The sequence below is a fragment of the Nyctibius grandis genome, chromosome 4 (assembly GCF_013368605.1).
Source record: "Nyctibius grandis isolate bNycGra1 chromosome 4, bNycGra1.pri, whole genome shotgun sequence".
Lineage (NCBI taxonomy): Eukaryota > Metazoa > Chordata > Aves > Nyctibiiformes > Nyctibiidae > Nyctibius > Nyctibius grandis.
Window position 1 is genome coordinate 80,690,272 of NC_090661.1, and position 26,819 is coordinate 80,717,090.

The 26,819-nt window shown below is 38.8% G+C and overlaps 1 protein-coding gene across 2 annotated transcripts; it reads right to left on the minus strand.

Moving 5' to 3' along the window:
- Positions 1-7,755: 7,755 nt before the first annotated feature.
- SAMD8 (sterile alpha motif domain containing 8) lies at positions 7,756-26,589 on the minus strand. Of its 2 annotated transcripts, none has more exons than XM_068399224.1 (6): positions 26,469-26,589; positions 18,280-18,887; positions 16,660-16,755; positions 15,812-15,929; positions 14,858-15,008; positions 7,756-13,887 (listed from the first exon to the last, which is right to left on the minus strand). In XM_068399224.1, the coding sequence occupies exons 2-6, from the start codon at positions 18,858-18,860 to the stop codon at positions 13,583-13,585; spliced, it is 1,251 nt and encodes a 416-aa protein (XP_068255325.1). In that variant the 5' UTR covers positions 18,861-18,887; positions 26,469-26,589; the 3' UTR covers positions 7,756-13,582. The 2 variants fall into 2 exon arrangements, with proteins under 2 accessions (XP_068255325.1, XP_068255326.1); XM_068399225.1 differs by lacking the exon at positions 26,469-26,589 and adding an exon at positions 20,302-20,367.
- Positions 26,590-26,819: the final 230 nt, after the last annotated feature.

A 26,819-nucleotide genomic window follows, 5' to 3' on the forward strand; every position in this document is an offset into this window, starting at 1 on the left:
AGGACCCCATCTTTTACACCTGATGCTTTGGTTTAAATATGCACATGACTACTTTGGGTTAAATACTCACAAGCATAAAGTGAAAATTGACCTTTACTTCTGTTTCTTAAGGTTATATTTTCTGCTTGAATCACATGAGTTACGTGGAAGACTGGAGAATTTCCTCCTGGGTCTGAAAACATCCTTCTGAGCCTTTGCTCCATTCTTGTCATGCAGAGATAAGTTTTCTAGAAGGATGTTTTCATACCTTAAACAGAATATAACACAGAACTACAATTCAATTCAATATATTTTAATATAAATTTAAACTCCACATTTCCAGCAGCATTTTGATTAAAACTTAGGTACACACTATATATTTTAAGTTTATGCACGTAGTAAAAAAAATTGCCTTGAAACAAGTTGAATATTTTTACTTAAATAACTTCCCACATTCTAGAAAATTATTGGAACATATTTTAAACCATATTGTTTTATACTGGTTGTCTACAAATGTATTATCAACGTGAACATGAACAGCTTAGTAATGCTTCCTAAGTGACACTGAGGTTGGAGTATCACAGTCCTCCACTATGTCCAGGGTTCTCCGTGTGTGACTCCACACACTTTTGTCTGACAGGAACCATGAAATTGAGAAGTAGAAATGTTTTTCATGTTTCAGTTACTAGATATCTGACTTAGTGTATTTCAGAAGTTTACAAATCCAGAAGCTTTCCTTTCTGTTATGTGTTTGCACTAAATGTGGCTTCTCATGTATCTTTTGTTTTCAGTCTCATGCCAAAGTGCTTTAAGTTACCCCACCCCAGGTATCCCTGTGGAAAGGATTAAAAAAATTCTCTTATTTTACTTTAAAAATTCCATTCTTCTTGAAGGCAGCCTTGGAGATTCAACCAAGCCAGAATAATTATAGTTCTGAGTCAGGCTTGAACTGTGGTGCTTTCTTTATCAGTACAGTCTCTATTTCCCCTGGTAATAGGGATAAAATTTAAAGTTTTTAATGAATGAAATAGAAAGCTACTAATTAGAATAACGTATATATATGCTACAAATGGGATATATTCATTCCCTCAGAGATTTAAAAAAAAAAAGATTATGCTGTACCAAGGTTGCAAATAATAGCAGTAATAGAGATTTAGTTATGCAGGAAGTCTCAAGGTTGGTGTCTGCAATCCTGCTTTCCAGTGTTATTAAATCATTAGGTACCTAAAAAGTCATCCTTCAATATGTTAGGTTCATCCACCAAGTTTAGATATTCATAGGAGAAAGCTGTAATGAGATCAGGAGATAATCATGTAAGATTTATTATACACTACACTAAAAAAAGAAGTTACAGAATGACGAAGATTGTAAGATACTCGTACATCGAGATCTTTCTTTGGTTTGGCCACAGGAAATCGGTCCATCAAGCAGCAGCCTAACATGCCTCAGCTTGATGACCTCATCATCCAGGGTTATGCCACCACTGAAAATTCACCCGGCAGCAGTAAACAGAAACATCTACACTTCAGAAAAGTGAACTCCATCCAACAAGAAGTTCCTGTTTTTTTCAAACTCTTTTAAGCCAGGAAGGGCAGAATAATCTACCCTTTGAAATCCAGGCTTTTTGGTAGTATCTCAGGTTGGGAAAAAGCAGTAACAAAACTCAGAACAAAAATATAAAAAAAAAAAAAAAAAAGACAGACAACTTTTGCATTAATAAAACTGCAGTTTCGGGCTGTATACCCACCAACACAGTCCAGGATGACTAATTCAGTGATATGATGGACTTTTGAACTTCATGCCATTTATATGGCTGTTAACATTCGTTCAGTACTATAGCATAAGATTAACTGCACTAAGTGCCAAATACAGCATGGGTCATGTTGTATACAACTTCGCCCCATCCTGGGGGATCTCAGCCGAGCTGTGGTCCTCCCCATGAGGGATACATTCTGTCTCCAGGCTTTTGTGCTTCCAGCACCATTTTCAATCTACTCAGCAGCTTTCTTCTGACACAGGCAGCAGTTAATGCAGTGCGAAGTGACGCTGTGGATGCTTTCTGATGCATCCGCCTCCTTGCCTCTTCTCTGCAGTATACAATATGCCAATCAACATACAGCCTTGCCTTCTCCGTGCTTCTATGACTGGCACTGCCAGCAGCTCTTAAGGTTTTTTTGAGCTGCCTTATGTAGCAGTCTACATTGTGCGTGGGACCAAGAACAATTGTGTACATGTTGGGTTTTGCTCTTTTTTTTAGTTTTGCTCAGCTGTTCATTTCAGGCACAAACAGGCAGTTTTACTAGCAGCATGTTTATTTTCTTTGGCTGCACTTCTGTCTTCTTACTGCTCAGAGAGTTCATACATAGGAGACTATGATTGAAGATACTTTAGCTGTTTTAAATAAGCACTCTGAGAAGCCAGATGCAGTGTAATAGGTTCGTCTGATAAGCCCATTGCAATCTTTGGCATGCCTGGGACTACCTCTGTGCTTTAATTTTCCAGGAGAATGAATTTCAAATGTGCTTTGAAATCCTCCGAGCAGTATACAGATGTTTAAGTGACAAAAGCCAGTGCTCAGTAATCTTAATGCACAAGCATACTTCAAGCATACAACAAGCATGTTGGCCGGCTGCTTTCCATTAATCATTTCTGGCAGAAGAAAATGCCTTCCAAAAATCTTTCACCTTTGGCCTATACTCAAGCAGCAAAAAGGATGTTGCAGCATATAAGGTTTGTGCCAGAAGGGATCTTCAGCCTAACAGAGAGAATGATTCTGAGGGTTTTTGCCATGAGATTCCCCACAGGTCCATCCTGGAAGACTCAGCAGTCTTGTCAGCCACACCACATCTTTGGTTTCTATACCTAAATAGGGTGTTAATCCTTGGTTACCCTGCCTGTGTTTGTAGCTAGCTGATAAGTTAGTTCATGCCTAGCAGAGATCTGGCAAGACAGTATCACAGGGATGATGATTAGAAGATGGATAATGTGGCACAAGCTTTTTAAGACTTCAGCGGTTGAGGGGAAAAAAGGAGGGAAAGGAATCAAGAAAATATGGATGTGAATCCAAGTCAGCTTCAGCCCTTTCTTCTCTGCATTTGGGAACATTAATGTACAGAAGTCCGTAGACAAAACTAAATTCCTTTTAGTGACCTAAAAATGAGAAAACTTTTCAAGAACACTACATTTCACTAAACATTAGGATTAAATGTTTAAGAAAGTCAGGACATTCGATTGAGGAACCCAAACTACCTTTACTCTGCTTCTGATAAACGCCCTCAGAAACACTGATGAGTTTGTTTGTTTGTCAGTGCATTCTCATTAAGCTCCCTCACTTCTTGCCAAGAGAGGTAAGAAAGCCTCCTTCCTAAGCCAGCATCTTTCTTACCTGTCTCAGAATGAATTCTCACAGTTCTTCCACTGTTAGACTGAAGTTTGGGATACCAGGGATCTGCACCCCAACCACCTACTGCCCCTGGATCCAACTGGGTTTAAATTCCCACATCTTGCACATCTGGAGACTGGGGACAAGTGCTCCCTCTTAAGACCTGAAACAAAGAATGATATTGAACATATGCGTTTAGTCTTATGTGGGGGATTTCTTAAGATCAAGTGAAAGAGCTGAGCTAGTTTCCTTAGGGTTCCTTAGTCTTTATGCAGCTCTAGGTGTAAACTCTTCCTACATCTGATGTGGTAGCATTTGTTAGTATTGGATTAGTTGTCACTGGACTTCAAACACCCTTCTCATGGATAACGTGCTCACCACACCATGTGCTAACAGGGAAGATCCTGTGACTTCCTTTTGTGTTTCAGTGATCTTGGCTATTCTGTCATTCCTTGCCAGTTCTCCCATGCCATAGCAAAAGTGGAGGGGAGAATTGTGCACGTGAATAGTATGCGGAAAATCAAGGGCAAATCAATAGCCATCATGATAATATAGTCTACATCCCCACTGAAAAGCCAAAGTGAAAATGACACAAGTTGTGAACCACCATCAACCACACCAGCTAGCACAGGTTTGAATTTAACTCAGATGCATTTGGACATAGTAGAGATAATGCCCAAGTAGGAGCCAGACTATGGGTTTAGCTACTGGTGTAACTCTGTCTTGTGGGCAACTATTTCTGGAATAAGACAATTCTGGCATGTAAGCCCCAATGCACTCCCGGTCAGTGTGCAGACCACATCAGCGAGAGCAGCACTGCTGTAACTCAGTGACGCCAACACACCAGCCTGTCCCCGCTATGATGGCCCAAGTCCAAAGCAGCGCTGGGACAGAGATGGCACCGGAGTGGTCTTTCATGTTGCCAGCTGGCCAGCAGCAGCCACCAGCCTTCTGCTAAAGCTCTGGTTTTCAATTACTGCAGCCACAGCTTGGAGAAACAGCCTGATTCAGAGACATCCAGAACAACTAAACAGAAGACCACTTTTGTGAAAAGACCACCTTTGTGAAGGAGTCTCAGGAATGGCCAGAGGCCTTCAGCAAGGCCTACATTTAATAGAGCCCATTGCAAACCACTCTCCCTCTGCTGTCTTCTCTTGCTTATTTCATGCAGCCTGCAGTAGAGCAAATGCTTCTCTGGGTATTTCCAGTCTCATGACTGACAGCTTGAGATTGCCACATGAGGGACTATTATGCCCCTCGGCATTAGCCAGGGGGACTATTTTCAGTAGGCAGGACAGAAACTGAGGTAGAGCCTTCGGCTGAGTACACTACAACCCTCTGTTACTCACAGACTGAGTCACTTTTTGGCACATTAAAGCATTTGGCTAACAAACTCTGTTTGCTTTCCTCTTCAGAAACACAGGTATCAGCAAGCAGTTCCCCCTGTAATACACTGGAGTACTGTTCTACCCTGGGTGGGGAGCAGGAAAGCACACCTTGCAGAGTCATTCATCAGGGCACTGTGAACCGAGGCGACATCCCCAAGAATCAAGTTAGTCAAGGGAAGGCAGAGCTTGCCAAGATACACTGAAAACTACCGAGAAGCAAAATAAAAGCTCCAAGAATCTAGGCCTAATTTGGGCATCGACTACAATTTAGTTTGGCCTGAGCCTGTTCTGGTGCAAAATAACATTTGTCGTTTTACAGAAGCTGGCGCTAGTGCTTTATGTTTTTATTGTCTTCTCTCTCCATAACTTTGGCTCTGGTTTCTAGGTCAAACTGCCACTTTGTGCAAAGCATGCCTCCAAAGGCCTCTGGGAGCGCAGCGCCACCATAACCCTGCTCCTCAGGCAGGGCCTGCTCTCCTCTGCTTTCCACCATAACACAGAGCACAGCTTGTGCTTACCTTGGAGCACAGGAGGATGGAGAGAACATCACTCACCTTGTTTCTGGCAGAAGCATGCACAAAATAGTTTTTGTGATGTGTCATATTTTTTATGCATGTGTAAACAATAGCCATACCAGGTTATTGTTCTGTACATATTCAGTATTACAAGCCTCCCCCCAATATTAAAAAAAAACAACCAAGGAATCTTTTAAAAAGCGCCATTAGGATACAGAAGTCTTAACTTCTTAGCTTTGCCAAAAAAACCCCTGCAAAACCCTAACATCATGAAATAATTTGAATCCAAAAACTTCAGCTCTGGAGGGGGCCTTTGTGATGAGACTTGTTAACAAAGTTAGAAAAGGCAGCAAAATTGCAGGTTACAGTTTTATCAGCCCCTTTCAGTGCTTCCATTCACACACCAGAGAGACTCCTTAATGGACACAGTCACCTCTTGAATATCTTTTGGTAATCCCCTCAAACTTCATTCTCCACTTTCCTTCACAGTATTTGTGAAATGAATTGGTTTTCCCTACATTTACTAAAGACCCTTCTCGGCGCTATGGTAAGAACAGCAAACTTCTTGCCTGCTGCTGTTTCCTCTTCCTCTCTGCCCCTTTCTTTTTAGGGCTATTGCCTGCAGTTACAGTATTTGAGAATATAACAGTGATCAAGAGACACAGATTCAGTTTTGAGGAGTCCATCTAGCAGAGTGAGGGGGAAAAGAAGTTAATTCCTTTTTATATTTAAATTGAATGATACTTCTTTGAAAACAAGCATTCCCTATCTCCTTTCAAATTGATCTTGTTTGCTGTGGTATGCTAAAGATTAGAGCTTGAAAAGCTCCTTCTGAGAAACTAGTGACACTGTTAGAAAAAAACCTGTTACCAAATTGGCTGTCAATATTTTACACAAGTCAAATGACTATTATGAACAGCCCAGTGAGTACCTATCCTAGTATCAAACTTCAGTACAGCTTTGACAGCAACAGGAATTATTTTACTATTCGGCAGCTGTTTAGCAATCCAAAGAGAACCAGTAATTTTGCCAGAATTTGTCATCGATTAGTGCCCAAAGAAAAAGCAAACCAGTCATAGGTAGCTGCAGATTAAGACTAGCTGTAACCTTTAACAACCACACGACCCAGAACAGTTATCACTCCAGAAATAGTTTGAAGTTTATGCACTTACTTCTAATGGATTCACATAGTATGTGCCAACTATGTTGTCAGCATTACTGATTTCCATACTGGAGGAAGAGCTCATGATACCAATCTTATTCTCACAGCCATGCTTTAAGAAATCAATTTCAGTTAGTCTAAAGTTAGTTGTGAAAATATGCTCGGTCTTTCTGAACTACTTCAACAGCTCTATGAAAAGCCAAGATTAACAATTTTGAATGATGAACAGTAAATGAGACTGGCACCTGCATATTTAATAGGTAAGAATAAATTACTTCCTTGCAATCAACAAGTTCACTGAAGAAAGAGATAAGATGCAATGATATAACTAAGCAGTTTGGAGTTACTAAAGGTATTTTTCATGTAATTCAATTAATCAGGAGATTAGTTTCTGTTCTGTACCAGATTTCCTTATGGGAGTTTTGAAAATAAATCTGCACAAAATGGTCCGAGAAGGACAATCTGAAGCTGATTATCTCCAAATTCTATCAAAGAAGAGTGTAGGCTAGTGAGAAGTGTTTCACCTGCATTTTGACACCAAATTTAAGTCTATCTACATAGATTGTTTTATTTCCTTCCTTAGAGGTAACAGCAACTATTTCTCTTTCTATCTCTGGTTGTAGGAGTAACATGGAGAAGAGCAAGTTATTGTGGAGGGGAAAGATTTTTTTATTCAAAGTTCACATCTCTAAGCAGTATTGTAACATATTCTGGGAAGCAGGCAGCTATTTTCCCTGGAAGATTTCCCAGTCTGTACTTACAATGCACAAAGCGCATACTTGTTTAAAGTTGCTTAGAACACAATCTACTGCTTCCCAGAATATTAGACCAAAGGCCACAGTTAAGTACTCTGCAACTGGTACACTGAACCTTATTGCTTTTGCTTCTTCTGCCTTACAAATTTTCGTTTTTGAGAAAGATGTATTGCCACACCCATTTTCCTTTTTGAATCTGGTCTTTAACAGACGATTTAAAAAAAAAAAACACACTGAGGAAGGGCTACATATTCAGGATTCTCTTTCTAAATTATCAGGTTGATCAACATTTTATAATTCAGAGCTAAACGAAAAACTTTTCCAACAGTTCAGTATGTTAAATTTATCTGGCTCACCCTAATGAGAAAACGTTTTAGCTGGATTAAGGTCACAAAATGTATTTCAAAATAGCCATTTACAATTATAAACTTACAACTCCAGGGCATGCAGCACACTTGGTATACTAAGTTTCTCCATAGGAACCAGTGCACATCCTTTCACATACCAGATGACTGAAATGAGTGACTAGAAGTAATAACAGGCCTAACATACAAACCCATTAGAAGAGTATGTAAAAGTTTCAGAAGTTAACTTTATTCTTTCACAGTTTCTCCAAGTTTTTATACTAACTGTTGATGTACTGTAACACTGTTGACCCCCATACCTAGAGACCTGAAAGTTACTTCAGCTGAAGAGAGTCTTTGAAAGCCCTCTTCATACTTAACTTAGATCTTAAAAGATGGAATACATTTTCTAACTTTTTAATAACAAAAATATTTAAGTGATTTGCCCAAAACAATTTACAACTGGCAAAAACATCAGGCACACCAATATATGTATTATGCAGCATGCATTTTCACACCAATAAAACAGAACTCTAAACCGTATATTACTCAGGTATACTTTTATGGTCACAACACTAACGGAGATAACAAGCCATCATTTTACATATAAAGTAAATCAAACATTTGTCATCTATCAAATATTTTATTTTAGTACTTTTAAATATGTTTTAATACAACAAAGATATAAAACAATATATTAATTCAATCTGAGTTTAGAATCAAAACAATATTTACTTATTTACAGTACTTCAAACTTCACTGGCATACCTTCTAGCCATTAGGTAATATTATTTTCTCTGTCAGAACAAAATTGAAGTAACTGTTCAGTGTGAAAAGCCATGTTTCTAAATCCTTATTATGTTAAGTACCATGTACAATGCAGTTTGTGGTTTCTCACATTTGATAAATTTCTTGTATTTGACAAAACTGAATTGAAAGAGCAAAACTAAGTTACAGTTAGTCTTTCTAACTACGCAGTCACTGGGCTAATAAGTCAGGTTATTGTGCTCCACATGTATCATCTTAAGTTCTTACACACCTGTTACAAACTGGCTTTAAAAACATGCATGTCAATGAATTATGTACATAATACTCACTGTAAATCTCTTAAGATACAAATGGTAAGTATGCCAAATACTGCTATATGGAAAGTTCAGTGTTCACAATACTATGGTATTTGAGGCGTTGTGAGGGGTTTTTTTGATGTTTTTCTTCATATAATAAACAAAGATGTTCATATAATGAACATCAGTAGGTTCACTCCAAAGGACACTTTTTCCCTAGAAATACTGTTTCAATTAGAATAGTGACAACGTCAAAGATACATCAGAAATAGTAATCTGCATGAATCATCAGTGGTCTATCAATTAACCCTTGAGTGATAAAATCTACATGCACAAAACAATTCAGAGGGTAAGCTGGCTCACTGCTAGGACTTCTGCCAAATATACTTCCATCTTGCCTAGACTATGATCGTTTCTATAGTTACAGATCAAGTTGCTATAAAAGTATCCTAGATTATTCAAAAAACCCCCCCCCAAAAATCAGTATTTCTGTAGATTACTGCAAATTCTCCCCAACTCTTCAGCAGAAACTACATGGACAGGATGAAAAACTATCATAGTCATTATAGGTTACTTTTGTTATACTCCAGGTCCACAAAACCTACTTTTTTTTTTTTTCCCTAAGACATCTGCTATTTCTTCAAATGCATATTTAATGATTAAGACTCAGCTCCACAATAGTTTTGGTGCTTGAAAACCTAGTGGACTTTAGTACATCAAAAAACTAGCTAAATAGTAATAAATAAGTGTAGTACTAAAGTATGCAAGCACTGCTAAGGAGATATTAACTGTTGCAAAAGACTTGTACTGATGTCTGAGTTCAACCTTTCCCTCTTTTCCTCCAGTACTCTTCTTGGCACTGCATGAGACACAGCCATACAGAAAAGATTATAGGAATCTCTGTTTTTACCCTCATTGAAGGGTTTCAATACTTCTAAATAAACTTATTTAACATGCTTGCATCAAAAAAGTAACTTTTTTTTAAATCATTTAACTGACTCTTCCTTCTTAAAGCAGCTAACTATCAAGGTTTTATTTTGATGCTTTTTTTTTTTTGCCTTTTTTTTTTTTTGGTTTTTTTTTTTTTTTTTTTTTTTTACAGATTTATTCTCTCACAACCCAGTTAAGTAGTAATTTCTTTGAAATTCTACTGGAATGTTTTCTTCTATAGAAGATGGGGGGGGCAGAAATCAGGGAAAACCAAAAATAAAGTGATATGACCTATTTCCGTTACTGTAGCACTATACTACGCACAGCATGCACTTGGCCTTATCCAAGACAACGCTTAAACTAAAATAGTAACCCTCACTGAAGTCAAGAGTATTTAGTGATCTGCTTACAGTTAAGCATATCATTTGCTTCATCACAAGCAGTATACCTACAGGACCCAATTCTTGCTAGTCTTGGACATTTAAATACTTCAGGCCTATCTACATTTATGTACCAACACTTGGTTTAAGTGTTATCTTGTTTGCCACAGGATATGAAGATAATTAGCATATATGGAAGCTTTCTATATCTTTATTCAAGAACAGCTGGAAGAACCTTGCTTAAAGATCCTTCCATAAGCTTTTGTCAGTGTAGTCAGAATTTGCTAAAAAGTGCCTCTATGAAAGTCTAATTTCTGTATGCAGTTGTAATGTCATAAAACCATCAGTTTAAGGTATCTTCCAGAAAGGAAAAACTAAAGGCAAAAAGTTTAGGAAAGCTATTGTAAGAAGCTGTGTCATAAGGTACAGAGAGAAAAAAAAAAAAGAGGGGAATGCCTGTGTGTCTATCACTTTCAGGTATGTGCATATATATCCCCAAACTGATGATAAGGAAGAGCTCAAGACTATTGTCAAGTCTCAAACATTACTAGATTTGCTAAGCTACCAAAAAAATGTGACCCTCCCCTTCTTTTGTATATCCAGTTACTCAGTTAAGACTTTTCTACTTGATTAGTTTGTGCACTTTGTAGTACTAGACTAATGCTGTTAGACACACTTGTGACATAACGCAATAATTCATTCATTACTCTGAATTCAGATTATGTGTGTGCTCCCACAAAACACAGAGATGACTTTGCATAAAATAGGTGCAGCAAGTTAAAGGAGAGCAAAAAGACTGGTGCACGAACATAAGGGAGAAGGACAACCCTGATCATACTTAGCATTAAATCCAAGGCCCAACGATGCTCTGCTGCCTTTACTTAAAAGTGCTTGTCAGCAGCAGAGAAGCAGCAAAATGCTTTTAAAACACTTACTTTTTAAAAAAGAGGTGCAGAATTTTCAGCCTGTCAGTTACTTGCCACTTGTTTCCATCTAATTAACAATAAAGCTTACATTACCAACTTTACAGACTGACCTGTGCTCTTTTGCATGCAAGATCAGATTTTTTGTGTCTTCTGTCAATTTCAAGCCTTCCTCTTGCATGTTTATAGACAGACAAAATGAACTTCCAAAATAGAAGCGGACAATTATTCTGACAATGTTTTAACCCAGTTCAATGCTCACAAAATCAACCTCTGTATATTACTTATCTTGGACTCTGATATTTAGCATCAAGGGAAACTGCACAAAAGAAGAAGTTTCCTTTAAAAAACAGATAGGCAACACTGATTTAAAACACAGATTTACTTAACAGAATTTGAAAAACTAAATTAGAACAAAGAAAGAAGCCTTATGTTTCAAAGTATATGAACTTCATTTAAAAAAAAATAGTGTTGAAATGATAGCTTTATTTTATGTAAACATTATGACACTGGGCTGTACTTGAAAATTCTCCTGCATGTCTAAGTTGCAAAATAATTTTTCAGTTTAGACACAGCTACGCCAGTTAGCACTGACACGGCTCTTTTCAGAATCAACAGCTTTGCAGTTTAATTGCATACCTCTCCACATGTTATAACTCAGAATACAATTCTGCACATCCTGAGAACAGGTGCTGTCCTAGAGTTTAAAAAATAGCATACATAACTGTGTGTGCATTGCAAAGGCAAATATAAATTAGCAAATAGAGCTTTTTGATTATAAAGTCTCAAGAGGAATGTTCAAATTGCCTTTCTGAAATCAGAAGGTAAGAACAGCAAATGAAAAGTCTTTAACTCTTTCAGAGTATTTTCTCCTTTTTTTCTTAAGTGTAAGCATACTCCCCCAATTTGGATGGCAAGAGCCATCAGGCTATGGCTGATTGAACAATACAGTATTATACCTGCAATTTTGCTACAAAAATTGGAATGTTACTAATATAAAAGTCCACAGAATAGTACAATATATATGTGCTCAATACAGTTGGCAGAGATACTCTAAGATGCACAATTCCTCTGTGGAATAGGAGCTAAATTAAGTTACAAAAGCAATATACTATGAAGAGCGGAAGATATTCAAGTTAGTACAATCCAGGTTTAGAAAAGGAACACAATACAGTGAGGAGTAGCCCACAGTAGGTTACAAGCCTCCAAATACACAACTCTCTTGCAAAAATCCAAAGGGATTCTTTTCCGTGCAAACCTAAGCATATTACGGCCATTAAGTCAGCTCATACCAAGCTGGAAATGCTTTGTGTAACTTTCCAAGGCTGACTTACACTACTTTTTGCACGTACCACCTATTCTGAAATTGCAATAACCAAATTAAAAGGTCTATACTATTTTATGATTTGCACCTTTTACCTATGAGTTTTCATTTAGCATAAATGTAATTTCAAGTCTCTACAGTCAATGTTAGTATTGTCCCCTTAGAAACCACCGCATGAGATCACCAACTGTGTGACCCTTGCTTACGCATTATGGACTTGAAGTGTTGCTTTGGGGTTTTTGGGGGTGTTGTGTTTCTTTTTAAACAACCAAAACTCAACTGCTTATGATACTTTTATCTTTCAGTGTAGTAAATGAGCAACTTAATTTAAGAACTAGTCTCTCTCCATACTTGTTAGAAGAACATATACCGTGTGTGTTTATATATATAAACAAATATACTGTGTATATATATCCAGAGATATTCACCATATTGTTGACACCAGAGTGCTAAAACATACACCAATATGAGCACTATTTCCAATACTCACTATTATTACTTTTCCTGAAAGAGTTACTACATGCATTTTCCCCATCCATTTATAGGACAGTAAGATATATGAAGATAACTGTTCTGTTTTTCCAGTGTCCAAGAGCTGCTCCTAAAACGCATGCACAGGTTTGGGTATAAAGCAATTAAAACCACACAAAAGTTATTCTGTGGCTTTAAACTCGCTAAAGCTAAATTAACTTTACTTTCAGTGGATGTAGCATTTACTTTAACTCGTTTATTTAAATACAAAAGAGAAAACTTCCAAGTGCTAGAACAGCCATATAGACAGCTGATAGACTAGGCTAAATAATCTCTCATTTAAAAAAAAACATCATCACTGCATAACCACAAGGCAGACTTCCATTTTTGCCAATCTGTATGCAGACCATTTATACAGTCAATTATACTTTAAGACTTGTTATTTAACAGTTAAGAGAACCTTTTAGCAAGGAACTATACTACTTTCCTCATTATGACACAGTACTCCTCAATCTTTAAGCATACACAGAGTTTGTTTTGAAAATTACATTTATGACTGTTTTAAAAGAAAGTCTTCATAAAGTTCTAATTTTTTTAGTCAGTATATGTAAAGGCTGGCATGTCAGGCAATGGAGATTATTTGGACCTGTAAAGGGTATATTATATTCAGTACACATATTTGAGGTTAAAGTTACTTAAACATTCACCAGTATTCTGGTTCATATTCATGGTTCTCTGATAGCCTTTACTGGTTCCTGCATTGTTTTCTATTTTAGCAACAAGAAAACAAAACACATCCCTGTGAAGTATGGGAAACCTGTTTTACGGCTAAGAATCCAAGAAACAAGACAAAGAGGAGGAGATCATGGAGTGAAAAATGTTACCTGACATCCCCCCCCACCAGCTAGCCTTGTAGGATCTTAGTCATAACACTTTATAAAAATCTGAATTCACCCACACACTCTTCAGCCAATCAATCTTTTCAGTATAGTAGGTTTTGAAAAGGGCCAGCAATACTCATTGGGAACAGTACCATTAACGTTGCATTCAAAAAAAGAAAACATTGGAAACCAGATCCTTGCTCTCCTACTCTGTTGATATGCTCTAGTATTAGCCAACGTATGGTAATATAAAAAGAGTCTTGTAGTGATGTAAAAGGCAATGAAGACATCTATAGAATAATGTTCATGTGCAGCTAAAATGAAGAAGATTCCAAAGAGATTCAGGACCCAGGACAAGGTGTGCAAGAAGTTCCAGCTCCTTGGCGTATCTAGGAGAAAACAGAAAGCAACTAACATTGAATGTATCAAAAATCTGGGTCACTAAGAAATCCAGGCCTGGATATTGGAAGTTTTTATGCAGATTTTTAACCCAAAAATGTGATGAAGTTACTGTCTTTATCTCGAAATACTCTTTACATCTACAGGTCCAATAAATCCAATGAAAACAACCACACAAGTTATAATTGCCTATCACTTTATTACTTCATTTACAAATACAGCTATTGTGCATTTCTGGATTAACAGAGCATCCTAAAGTGGTTTAGGACCATGCAAAGCAGAATGCTTTGTTCAACCAACTTCTTCTAATGAAAATCCTGCCTTTTCCACATAATAAGGGGAAAAATGTCATAAAGCATACACTACTCTGTTATTGCAGTCATTCTATCATAGCTGAACTCAAACTAATTATATTCGCTTGCTATATGATGTATCGAATCACACTTTATTTTCAGAAGAGCAATATTGTTTCATATATTCTCACTCATTAGGAAGTTTGGTATTTTGGCTTTACGGATTACACTAAACGTACAGCCACCTAGCCGGGTATTTTGCCTCATCACGGGGTCAGTGGCAGATACCTAAGGAAGTGTACGGGAACAGGCAATCGTAAATATCTTCCCTAGTATTCTCCCAGCAGCAAGCTAGAAAGCCTTTCTAATTTTCTTGGTTCACATGTTCTTTCAAATGTGCCCTATTCATTCTTCCATTAATCTAGGTGATGCTGCTCCTTTCCTGTCTGCAAGTGAACTGACACAAACCTGAGAAAGAGCACAACAATCTGAATTTTTATTTTTTTGCTTAAATGTCACACTCTGAACTTTCTGAGGAGGTCAAGCTGCAGGTATTCTTAATACTTAAGGACATTTAAGTATTTACACTCTTGCACCCTTGGCTGACAGCAAGCAGTACATATTCTGAACACTTACGGACATTTAAGTATTGACACTCTGTACTTACACTCTGTGACAAAGAAGTTGAGCATGGTCAGGACGACAGTGTGGCCACTGAACATGTAATCTCCACACGTATGTACTCCAGTCAGAGTCATTCCAAAGCCACTCCATATTGCAAAGGCTCGCTGGAGTTTTGCCCAAACATTGCCATACAACTAAAAGACAGTAACATTAACCCTTAGTTCAGTTCCAACCCCACTGCCCGAACGCTACATCCTTAAAGTTAGCTGTATAGCACTATGTATGTTTAATACCATTTATCATGTTGGGTCTTTTATTAAAATGAAGGTTAGCACATCTTTGAATTTTATTGTGGCAGTGAGTCACATAAGTAACTACAATTACTAATTGTATTCATCATACCTCTGATGAATACTGGAATTTAGAGCAAGTATTTTGTTGCAAGTGCTTTACATACAGAGTCTGACACCTTTTTTTTGAATGTGTTCAACCTCCCAATGTGTCAAGCTTCCGATACATTCAGCTCAAACCTCTTCTAACTAAAAGTTAGGATAAAACCATAAAATCCCATGTTCTATGGAATAGCCCTTACTAGAAGGGGTGAAATAATAATAGGGTTTTTCTTTTTTCAAAACCATGCATCCAACAAGACAAAGAAGCAATTACTCTACTTTCAGCCTTTCTTCATGAAGTCAGTATCCTAAGTGCACACTTCTCTGATGTATTCTCTCTGGTTTACATCGTGAAACGTTCTGAATACCCTTCCCCAAGTAACTACCTCCTCTCCAAAGTGGCAAGTGCTTCTAAGACCCCAAAGGATGCTTGCCTGCAGAATGGCAGTTAATGAAGGGGTATGGAGTGGAATAGAAGAGAAAAAACACTGTACTTATAAACACACATCTAACATTACGGTCAGAACAATCTTAATCACATCTTAAATAACATTTAAAAAAAAAATTATAAAGGAAAAATAATTTGAAGCATTTTAAGTTTTTACCTTTCCAGTACACTGCAAGTGGTGGCCTGGCACAGAGAGTGAGGTAACAAACATTGTAATGCAACGTAGTAAGAATACTGTCCCCATGAGGCTGCACAGCCTTCGCAGAAGTATAGATCTGGGAAAAGTACATAGGAACTGATTGCAAGAATCCTAATATATTGTATTTTTTAAATAAGGAATGTTACGATACAAACATTTCCCTGCACCCCAATTTAATCCCATGAAGTCCCTTCATCATTGCTGCAAGTTTCACAGTAAAAAAATTTTACTTTTTTTTTTTTTAAGTAGTACTGTAAAGGTATGGTTCCATAATATGACAGGGTGAGGCACTGTAGCAAGCTTACTGTCACCAAAAGGTACAACTCCACTCCTCTGAAGCTACACTTGTACTAGCTTTAGCATTCATACCTTCTGTTGACAAACTGATAAAAATCAACAAACTGGTACAAATTTAACTTAAAATATGCATGCACACAAAAGGGTTTTCTACCCTTCAGTGACAGCAAGCTGCTAGGCTGGCTCAGTCATCCTGTGGAATTTCATTCTTATAGGATTTTCTTATATACAAAATAGTTACAGTATGAGAGTATATACTGACAGCTCTCCGAAATACATATGTTCTGAAGGAAATTACATATAAATCTGGTAGAAAAGTAAATTCAGATTACCCCTTTGTAAGATTCACAAGTCACCATTCTTGATTAAATCCTCCCTAATCCATTTTAACAGGGCCATACTAGAAGCTTACAAGATTCTCACTGAATGGAAAGTCTTAAACAATCATCATAAATTCTTGTTACAGTCCTTTCTCTGAATCAAAGTGCCAATTAATTTGAATTTTATACCTGTGTTTGTGAAGCAAAAGAACCAGCAGCCAAATGTAGCAAAGAATTACGCCACATACTTCAGTCATAGCAAAAGCCCATGGTATCCTAGGGACGCTAAAAAAAACAACGAAGCAAGAAAGTTAACTTACAATACAAAGACTTAATTTTCTTTCTAGTTTCAGTATTGAGAATAAAGACATATAAAGTTCTAACTACAAAACTAACTCGCATTAATCTGACAACAGTTTAAACTACAACGAAAAATTATTTTGTTAGACTGAATTAAATAGAATTTGAATTAATTTTTCATTACATTATCGCCTTTCTAATAATGTATTTTCAGCAGACATTTACACAGAATTCACTAAGTCAAAGAAAATCTCTAGTACACTCTCTTAATTTATACATGTGATTTACTAACAGGATGTGTTCCTCTACCATCGTTTCCCAACAACCTTTTTCATTCCGACACAAACTTGCATCATGTCAATTATGCTGCTTGTGCCCATAAGAATGCCACGTCAACACAATTAATGAAATGCAACAAAGCCTAAAATCCTAAATACATGCCATGAAGCACAACTGCACAGAAGTGTTAGGAAAAATAAAAACTGTTTTCAAAGTTAGATTTCAGTGATAATCACTGCATGCAAACCTTCTAGCCTTGCTTGTCAAAAGACTTAGGACTTTCTTGCACACATATGGCACCAGTAACAATTTCCACTCTGCAATTTCACCAAAATACAGATCGACAGATTTCAAGAGAGGCTGCTCCTCCTGGTTTTGTGTTCCCCCTGATACAAAAGGGTAGCAAAGCACTGCTCAAATACTAGCTTTGTAGTAATCTTTTCGCATTGTTTTGTGAGCTGCTGCTTTCTGACCTCCCCCATCGTCCTGCCCACTGAATAATGTGGTAGTGCCCTGGGAACAAAATCCAGTTATGTCATAGCTCCCGATCTCTCTCGTCTCTTCTACTCTGCTGGATGTGGTCCGTCCTTGCTGAGTTATATCTAAATTTATGGGGGCTTCTGCACACTTCTGCTTGAAGTGGAATATTTTCTTTAAAAAATGAGCAGGTACTGTGTAAGTCACAACACTGTGTTAGTACACAGATACTCTATTCAGTCTAGTTCAGTTTCCCTAAACCATCTCCAACAAGTCGACAGTGGGGACACAGCAAAAATACAGTACCAATGCTATTCCCTTTCAATTTCTTTGCTCACTGGCAGACCAAAATATTCCTTCATCAAAAGTTTTTCTATATCAAGACATGTTAAGCTTCACAAGAGCATCTGGATTTCAGAAAAAGCATATGGCTGCTTTTCTGTGCCAGCTGACCATCACCCTTTTTACTAGAATGAGAGGATGGATGAATTAATTCCTGTGTTGTGATTAGCTAAAGATGTAGAATTAAATATAAACTGGGTAGAACAACAGTTCAGTTTATTTTCCCCTGAGAAGACTAAATCTCTGCATCTCTCTGATGTGCATTTCAATCTTAGCAGAAGGGTTTACTATACTCTAATTACTATTTTGCAGAGGCATCTTCAAGAGCATATGAAACTTTGAGAATGGGGAAAAGACAGCCTATACTTTAACCATCAAGTTACTATTTTGTTTTAAAAGAAAATTTCTTACCTATCTAGAAATATGTCTGGTAGAGGTGGATATGTTTGCATGTCAGGTACTCGCTCATGTACTATAACCATAACGAATGATGTAAAGCCAAACACTATGAAGACATACACACAACTTAAAACCGTCTTCCAGTACTCTGGGTCCAGTCTTCGTGCAGAGTGTTTGTTTTTTCCATTTGCATATTGATACTGATCACCACTCAAGTCAGTAATTGGTCCATCATAGTCCCGAGGTACTTCACCATTACAAAACCAATCGGTACCCTGTAGTGAACCAACACTTGGGCACGCTGTGCTGACATGACTATCGCTGTTGTAACCCAGCTCTTCTAGGACATCGATATGTTGCTTCTGTAGTTTGCGTATGGACAGCATTAGCCTTTTGATATCCCCCAGGACTTTGATTTCCAAAGGAGGGGATCGTAAATCGTACTCAGTAAGTGTCAGCAGTGTAACTCCATCTAGCCTGTGTCTATTGCACAAAACATCCACATATTCACAGAAGCCTTCTTCCTTCAGCCACTTGGCCACGTTCTTGGTAGTCCAACGTCGAATGCAAAGCTGGTTATTGCCTGCCATCATCCTTCTCTATTCGTCAATAAAATTGACCTGTTACATATTGGAGAAAAGAGACAAGACCTGAATGTTTAGTGAATATTACTGAAATGCCGGTGTATTTTGTGCAATTTTAGATGCTTAATCAGCCAAAGGCTTTTTTATGTAAGAGCCAGCTAAAAACCAGATATATAATTTATTAGGGAAGTAATATAAAAATGCTTTTAAAACACTCTTTATTCGAGCAAAACTAAATTAAGATCATCTCACTTGTTCCTAAATAGAAATTTAAAGCTACCAAGAAGTAAAATATTTCCTAGATATATCCAGTCTACTTTTATTCTTTTGTTAAAAAAATAAATTAGTTTGTTAACTATACTAGGCAATGAAAAATATAATTACTCTGTTTAAATATCAGTTTAATCATTAGTCCTTTCCACTGTTTGCAGTTCATAAACCAAGCAAGAAAGTATAGCCAGCAACCATGTAAAACTGAATTAAAGATAAAATAATACATTACAGGTCCAATACTGAAGCTTTGGTGGCATGACATTCCCCCCACCCCCCCAACTAAACCTAAGACTAGGTATCTACAATAATATTGACCTTAGGCATCTTCGCTGTATGTTGATGGTGCAGCCATCATATTTCTATCTTTGTTTGATCTCAGTAATTAAGATAGATGCTTATCAAATTGTGAATCCTTTAAAATATTCAGCTTTCAAAATAACATTACTAGAAATTAAGCATTAGCTTTAATTCCAAAGCATCTTCAAAAGTGATGTGGTAATAGATAACATAATAACACACCAAAACCAGAGAAGATGTATTCTCTTTGTACAGATTTCTCAATAATTGTTTTCTTGACTTTAGAATATTTCTTGAAGGAAGGCAAGACATCTCAGCATCATTTTAGTCACATGGATGTGACAAGTCACCAGAACAACTTAGAACAACCACCAGAAAAAAACTAGCCACAGAATGTTACGTGGAATACATGAAAAAACTTTGAAAGGCTAACAGTGATGTAAAAGTAATAAAAAGCTTATCAATATTTAAGATCCACTGCAGTACAGAATGGATTTGTGCATAATTTATATTTGGTGGCTTATGTACAGCTACCATGTAAGAAACAGCTACAATTTCACAGCTCTTCTGTACTTGAAAAAAGTCTAATTAACTAGAACGTTTCAATCATGCCAACCAAATCTCAGAAAATACAAGTCAGTACAATACACTACTGCCACATACATCATTCAAGGTTTTCAGAATGAAAGCAAGAAAACAGTCTACTTAATCTATTATTTAGCTTCTGCATATAGTAAACAGGTACTCAAACCCATCATGAATATTCAACACTAAATTTTAGATGATTTTCCAGGGGCACGCTCTTCCAAAAACAGCAGCTCTTTCCTTCTCACTTCTCTTTTAAAGAGGTACTGTATCTATTGTTAGAAGTAGCTCTTACCGTAATTATTGGATGCAACTTTTTCTTCCGGCTCACATCTAACAGGACCACACGCTATTTTATTCTATATCAGAGAAGATTAAATTTGTCCAAAGAGATTTCCCAGCAGTGCAAAATAAATACTTTAGCGGAAAAATGAGCGCACAAATCAAAGCTGCCCTTCTAAAAGGATTAAGGGAGCAGTACTTCTGAAGATACTCTCTCTGGAGTTGATTGTATATTAACAACATGTACTTAATGCATAGTTTAATTTCTCAAAACTCCATATACAGTCAATATGCATATAAGCTTTAATACCTTGATATAAATAGTTGCCAAAACATCCATAAATCACCACTACCATCTCTGCATTTACTATACTCTTTCTTCTCCATATAAAAGGGTATTTTCTCATTTCTATGTTATCTTACTATTTTTGAAAGTCTTGCTCAAAGTAACTGTTAACAACTACTTTGCTCACACAGCTATTAACAAAAGAAATTATGACATTTCATTTGTAATTAATGATCAGTTAATTGACCTTTTTTGTACTTTTGTATTTTTACTTCAGTAAAACAAACAAACAAACTTGAGTTGCTTATCTGGACTTCCAGCTTTCCTTACTCAGAAACACAGATGAAATACTCAAAAAAAAAGTTAATCACAGTGTTTTTTATAACACTGTAATCATCTAAAAGCTGTGAATTTAGACTCACCGAAAATACACTCGACTTACTGATTTGTCTTCTAACCAAATCAACTTCTGAGGGCAAAGGCAGTAAACTCCCCCTAACCTACGAGAAACCTGTTCGTCACAAGTCAAGTAGCCTAACACCAGCCTAGTGTTCCTTCATCTAGCATTGCAGGAATAAAAAATCAACCCTTACCAAACGTGCAATAAAAGTGACCTTACAACACTGAGTAAGCATACCCATCAAAGGTCACTACTGAATGGGCTGCACCTGGGAGAAAGTCTACATTAACCTTAAGATGCACCTGACAGGACCTACTTCTGTTTTTAAATGCTGTGAAAGACAAGACATTTAACCAACTGGAAAAGACAAAGAAATCATTGAAAGAAACAAGCACACAAAACACAAACTTAAACTTAAACCATCCCACACAGCTGGTAGCTAATTTTGTCTCAAGAGCAACAGTTAAGTTCAGTTTTGATGACAAGGCAATTTCTTTAAACTCAGAAACTGCCTTCTCCTTCAAACTACTCATTTAGTGCCGCTTTTGTAGTTTAAAGGGTAAAAAGAACTTTCCCTAATAATCTTAGCACCTGGAATACAACACAGATCTCTCTGCCCAACTGCTCCTGTTCATTTTTGAAGCTTAAGAACGCTACAAAACATTTCTAACACTACCAGTCTGCAACACAAGACTGACTCATGCAGAAGAGACCAAGTCCCTAGATAACTGTACCTGTCTTCTGAAAGAAAACAGCACCGATAACTACTTTGCCTTCTACATTACTGGTTTTATCACTGAAACCAAATAATGGATAACATTTAATGATGAATAACACGCGTGAGTAACAGAGCAAGCACAGACATAAGCGTCAGAGGGCAAAATATACTTTTTGCCTGACATCAGCAATGTCTGTAGCTAGCTAGTTGATTACTGTCCTGCTGCTGTGACTTTATATTTAGTCAGCTCATCAGCAGGACGTATCATGTGTCCCATTTCCCTTTTTCCTTCCACAGCCTTTCTATTAACAGCATGAACACAACTGAATATGAACTTCATACACATGCGTATAACTACTTTTTTCAAAGAAAAATGTTACTTTATGAGCCATGAATATTTCTACAGTTTGGTTAGGGCATTTTAAGAAATGAGATGCTTCTGAGAGACTGAGTATACCCTAGATGTTAGCACAATATTTCTCCTAGATGTATATTTAAATATGGAAAATTAACCTCTCTCAAAATGATTATCCACAATTCTATCATGTTTTCCTCTACTGAATTACTGCCAGTCAACCATTAAGTCCCTAACTTTCCTAGCATACTTTGAGTTAGTATATTGAGGTAAAAATGTGGAAAGTCGAATATGATTATCACTACTCTAGCCAAGGAAAAGTAGCATTAATATCACACTAACATGAGGCTGTGATCCTGTTACAGAAACAGAACTTGATTACACCAGAATCATAGCTGAAGGGTTAAATAAGATCCTAGTGATGGCCACAGCAGTTAGCAGAACACTGACTGGATTTGTTTATTCCAGACAGGCATGCAAAACTCTACCAGCACCATTACTGTTTCACCACCTGCCCACTTGTGCCTGTGAGAACCTGTGGCTCTCCTTGCTGACGTGCCTCTTGATTTTTTTCCCAGCTACGTTCAATTCCCATCACCCTTGAGAGGAATTTTAGGAAGGACACCGAAGAACTATCAGATCTCAAGTGATTTAACCTATATTTCTTTGGGGCAGGTTTCAAGCTGAAGTTTGAACATAGGCAATTCCAACTCAGCCTCTCCTTTGCTGGGTCTGCTGGCCTAGGAGCACGACATCGCACACCTCAGGGGAAAAGCTTTTCTGTACAAAGGCTGCTGGTTCGCAATGTGGACAAGACCCAGGTTTGAGACCTTGGCTCCCCAGCACAAAAAAGCAATACACAAAAACATGAGCTGAGCCAGCCTGCAATAATAAGGCTACTGTCACATACCAACTTAGTAATGGTGTGCTGGAAAAAGAACATACAGCACTGCCTTGTTATGCATCAAGAGTCTCGGATACTCTGCTGACTTGCATCAGAAGCTTGTCACTTGCTCTTCCTGTAAACTCTGAATTCTTCAGTGCTTATTTAAAGCAAATAGCACTAAAGGTTTCATTGCCATATAGTATACAGTGACTTAATCCTTACCTTCTAAATGCCACCAGGTATAGTACAGTATCTTGTAAACAAAAGGAGAAAAAGAACACTTGCAAAAACAATACATGATTTTTCAAGGGGTTTTTAATACAATAGCTACAATGCTATATATAAAACTGATCAAACACAGCACAAAGGCCACCATGAGACCGAAAAATTGGATAAGTATTTTCCTGAAGCAAGCATAGAATAATTTCAAATGCAGAAATATTCCTGTAAAACTTGCACTCAGTTTTACTTAGTGACTTTTCTATCATAGTTGTTTCATAAACATTTCTAGTAAGTGAGATTATCAGCAGTATCTTAACTGTACTTAAAGTTCTCAGTGCTATTTATGAAGGTAAGATAAGAAATCTCATGAAGTAACATTTGTTTAGTTTATTGTATGTCTTAGGTTTTAAACCATCATGGAAGATGTGCTTTTCAAGAATTATTTATTGGAAGTGCTGCATTGTGGAAAATATGGAAGTGCTACCATAAAATCAAATATTAGCTCCATACGCTTAGAAGTCTTTCTGTTGGAATGCCTCCATGCAAAACTGACAGCAGCTACTACAGAAAGCCCTGAAAACTAAACATATTTGTCTTAAGAACCACTAAGTGCAGTTACATATTGCAGCAGCTGAACAGAATACATACTGCTCCCTGACTTTTACACCTCATTAAACAAAATAGGTTGTACTATACTCAAGTGAACACTAAGAGCGGCTCAACTCCTAATCTACTAACCAGCTAACAAAACATTTTTTATCCTACCACCATAATTCAAGGCACACACAAGTGATTTTTAAACAACTGATCAAGTACTCCACCACTTATTAATGAAACTGAAATACATCCTAAGATATTTGTACAAGATCTTGAACATTTCACATGCTAAATGTCAAGTGTCAAGTATTTTTTCCTTCAGCTTCAAGAAATAGTATATCCATCTCGTAACAGAATGTTTGCTGCTCTTTATCCTTACACAATTTAGCAGTAAAACAATTCAGGTTTGCTTTTCCCCTTTTATTTCTTTCTTTTCTTCCCATACCCTCATCTTAAGATGGAAACAGGGGAAGACGTGAACAAACTCTCAATCCAAATTAATACCAGAACAATATCTGAAGTGAAACTGTGTTTTTTTCGTACTCTCCACAATCATTTACAATCTGATCTTTCTGGTCTAGTGAAAATCTAGGAGCCTTCCTCATTTTAGATGCATTAAAATAAATAAGAAATAAAAACCTTTTAAAAGTTGTGTGATTATCAAATAAACATTTATAATGTAATATGGTTTATGGATCTCGCCCAGCTCAGCAGGCTGCAAAACTGAGCTCTGTACAAAAAAAAAGTGATAGTATAGAGTCTGAAAGATTGCAACCCCCAGGCCAACCTGTGTTTTTAACTGTATACTACCAAAAAAACCCCAAGCAGCCAGTAAAAAGAAGACCATGTAGAATAGCAAACAAGATCATTTAAAATTCTTGCTCTTTACAATCTACAGAACATTTCCTTCAGATTTAAGTAGCACTTCTGCAACAAAAACTTACGAAACGTGCCAAAGAATTTCCTTCCACTGGGTATAAAAATTGCTTCGCCCCAATCCTGCGAGTTAATTCCACCTTTTTTCTGTATCATACAAAGCAAAAGGAAGAACAAGACCACAGGCATTTCCTTACCTCTGTTATCCAGCAAGAGGCACTCCCTACCAAACATGAGAGGCATTTAAATGCCGGGAAGTGTCTTGCTAAGTCCTTGCCACTCCAGAGCAGAGCATGATCAGCTGCCCTGTGGAGGTGGCACAGACACCGTGTCCAGCTGCACCAGGGAGCTCTGCGGAGATGGAGCACACTTTGCGCAAGTGGAACCTTCCATCAAATCATCTTACAATGCAGAATGCATGTGGGGTTTTCATAGAGTGGATTTTGCAAACTGAAGCATCAAATACAAAACCACAAGACCACTTAAACTCCAGTTACAAACCGACAAATACGTGAACATTAAAACTGCCTCTCTTTTGCCTCTTCTTCCATTAACTTCTAGAGCTGAAAAAACCTACCCTTTGAAGTGTTATTTTTAAAAAATAGCAATCAGCAATCATTAAGTGAAGAGTCTGCGAGGCCACCTAACACATTAGCAATGTAGCTTTGAGACTAAGTGGATAACAGTTCCTGCAGAATTTCAACTTTCTAAACACACGCAGGCCTTAAACTCACACGAAATCTGCCCCACGCAGGCACTCCACTCCTCCTTTTAATCCTGAAACTCGAACAGCACACATGCAAACCTGTAACAGCACTTTGCCATGCTGCCTTATTAATTATCAAATCCTATATGCTCAAAAACTTTTTTACTCAAAACTAAATACTTTGCCTTCAGAAAACCCACCAATTTTACATCGTTGGCAGAGAAAACAGTAAGACAGCTGAATGTCTGTTTGGCCCTGGTATGACCGTTTTGATACCTAACTACAAGATTGACACAAAGCACAAGAACTCGGCATCATTTCCAGAAACCACTTGTTCCCTGAGAAGGCCGACAGAGGAATGAGAGGCCAAACGACTTCCCTCTCCTCCCAGACCCGCTATAAGGACGAAGCGCAGCAGCAGCACCCCCGACCTACCCGGAATTTCACCCGCCCTGGCTCAGCACCCTGCGGATCCCCACACCTCCCCGATGAGCACCTTCGCACCCGGCCTGCTAATGAGGCTTTTCTCCTCGTTGATCATTGCTGAAGTAGAACATTTACAAAGTTCAGAACGAAATCGACACAACCAGGCACAAAACCACTTCATCCTCTCCACGGCAGACGAAATAACTTCAGCGAGAAACACGCGTGATTTTTAGCTGCTTAGCAGACTGCCCTCCTCAGAAGCGGGCACCCCGACCCCAGCGGCACGCCGCCGAGAGCCGGCCAGCCGGCACAGCGGGTTTCACTGCAAACCAGCAGTGCGAGGGGCTACTCCCCGCCTCCTGCGGCAGACGAAGCGGTTCTCCTCCAGCACAGCCGCCGGCGTGAAGCAGCCCTTTCCCCCCGAGGTCCGCCGAGCTCGCCCGCAGCCCGGGGCGCACACACGCCGCCCCCGGCCCCGCCGCGGCGCCCGGGGACCCGGCCGGTCGGCGCCGGGCTCCCCACGCCGGAGCGGCTCTCCGCGTCCCCGGCCGGCAGCGGGGCTGTCCCTGCGGGCCCGGCACCGGGCACCGCGCTCCGTTGCGAGGAGACGCACGACCCCCGCGGGCAGGAGGGGAGCGCTCCCCTCACCTCACCTCACCTCACCTCACCGCGCCGCGCCGCGCCCCGCTCCGCCCCGCCCCGCCTCACCTGCCGCCGCGGCAGCAGCGCTAAGTGGCGGTGCCGCAGCGCCCGGCCCCGGGGCGGCAGCGGCTCCTGCGCGCCCTCCCTCTCTCCGGCGGCGGCGGCGGCGGCCACCTCCACCACCCCATTACCCGGCCGGAAGTGGCGGCCGGCAGCGCCAGCGCCTGGCGGGCGCCGGAAGGGGCGGGGACGGCGCGGGGGCAGCTTCCGGGAGGGGCGGGAGTGGGGTGGTTGCTCAGTGCGGTGCTGCGGGGTCTGGCTTACTGCTGCCCGCCGGCCCCTGCCGCCCTCGGGGGGCCGCGGCGTCGCAGTGAAGGCCCGGTAACGGCGGCGAGGGGCACCGCCAGGCTACGGGCG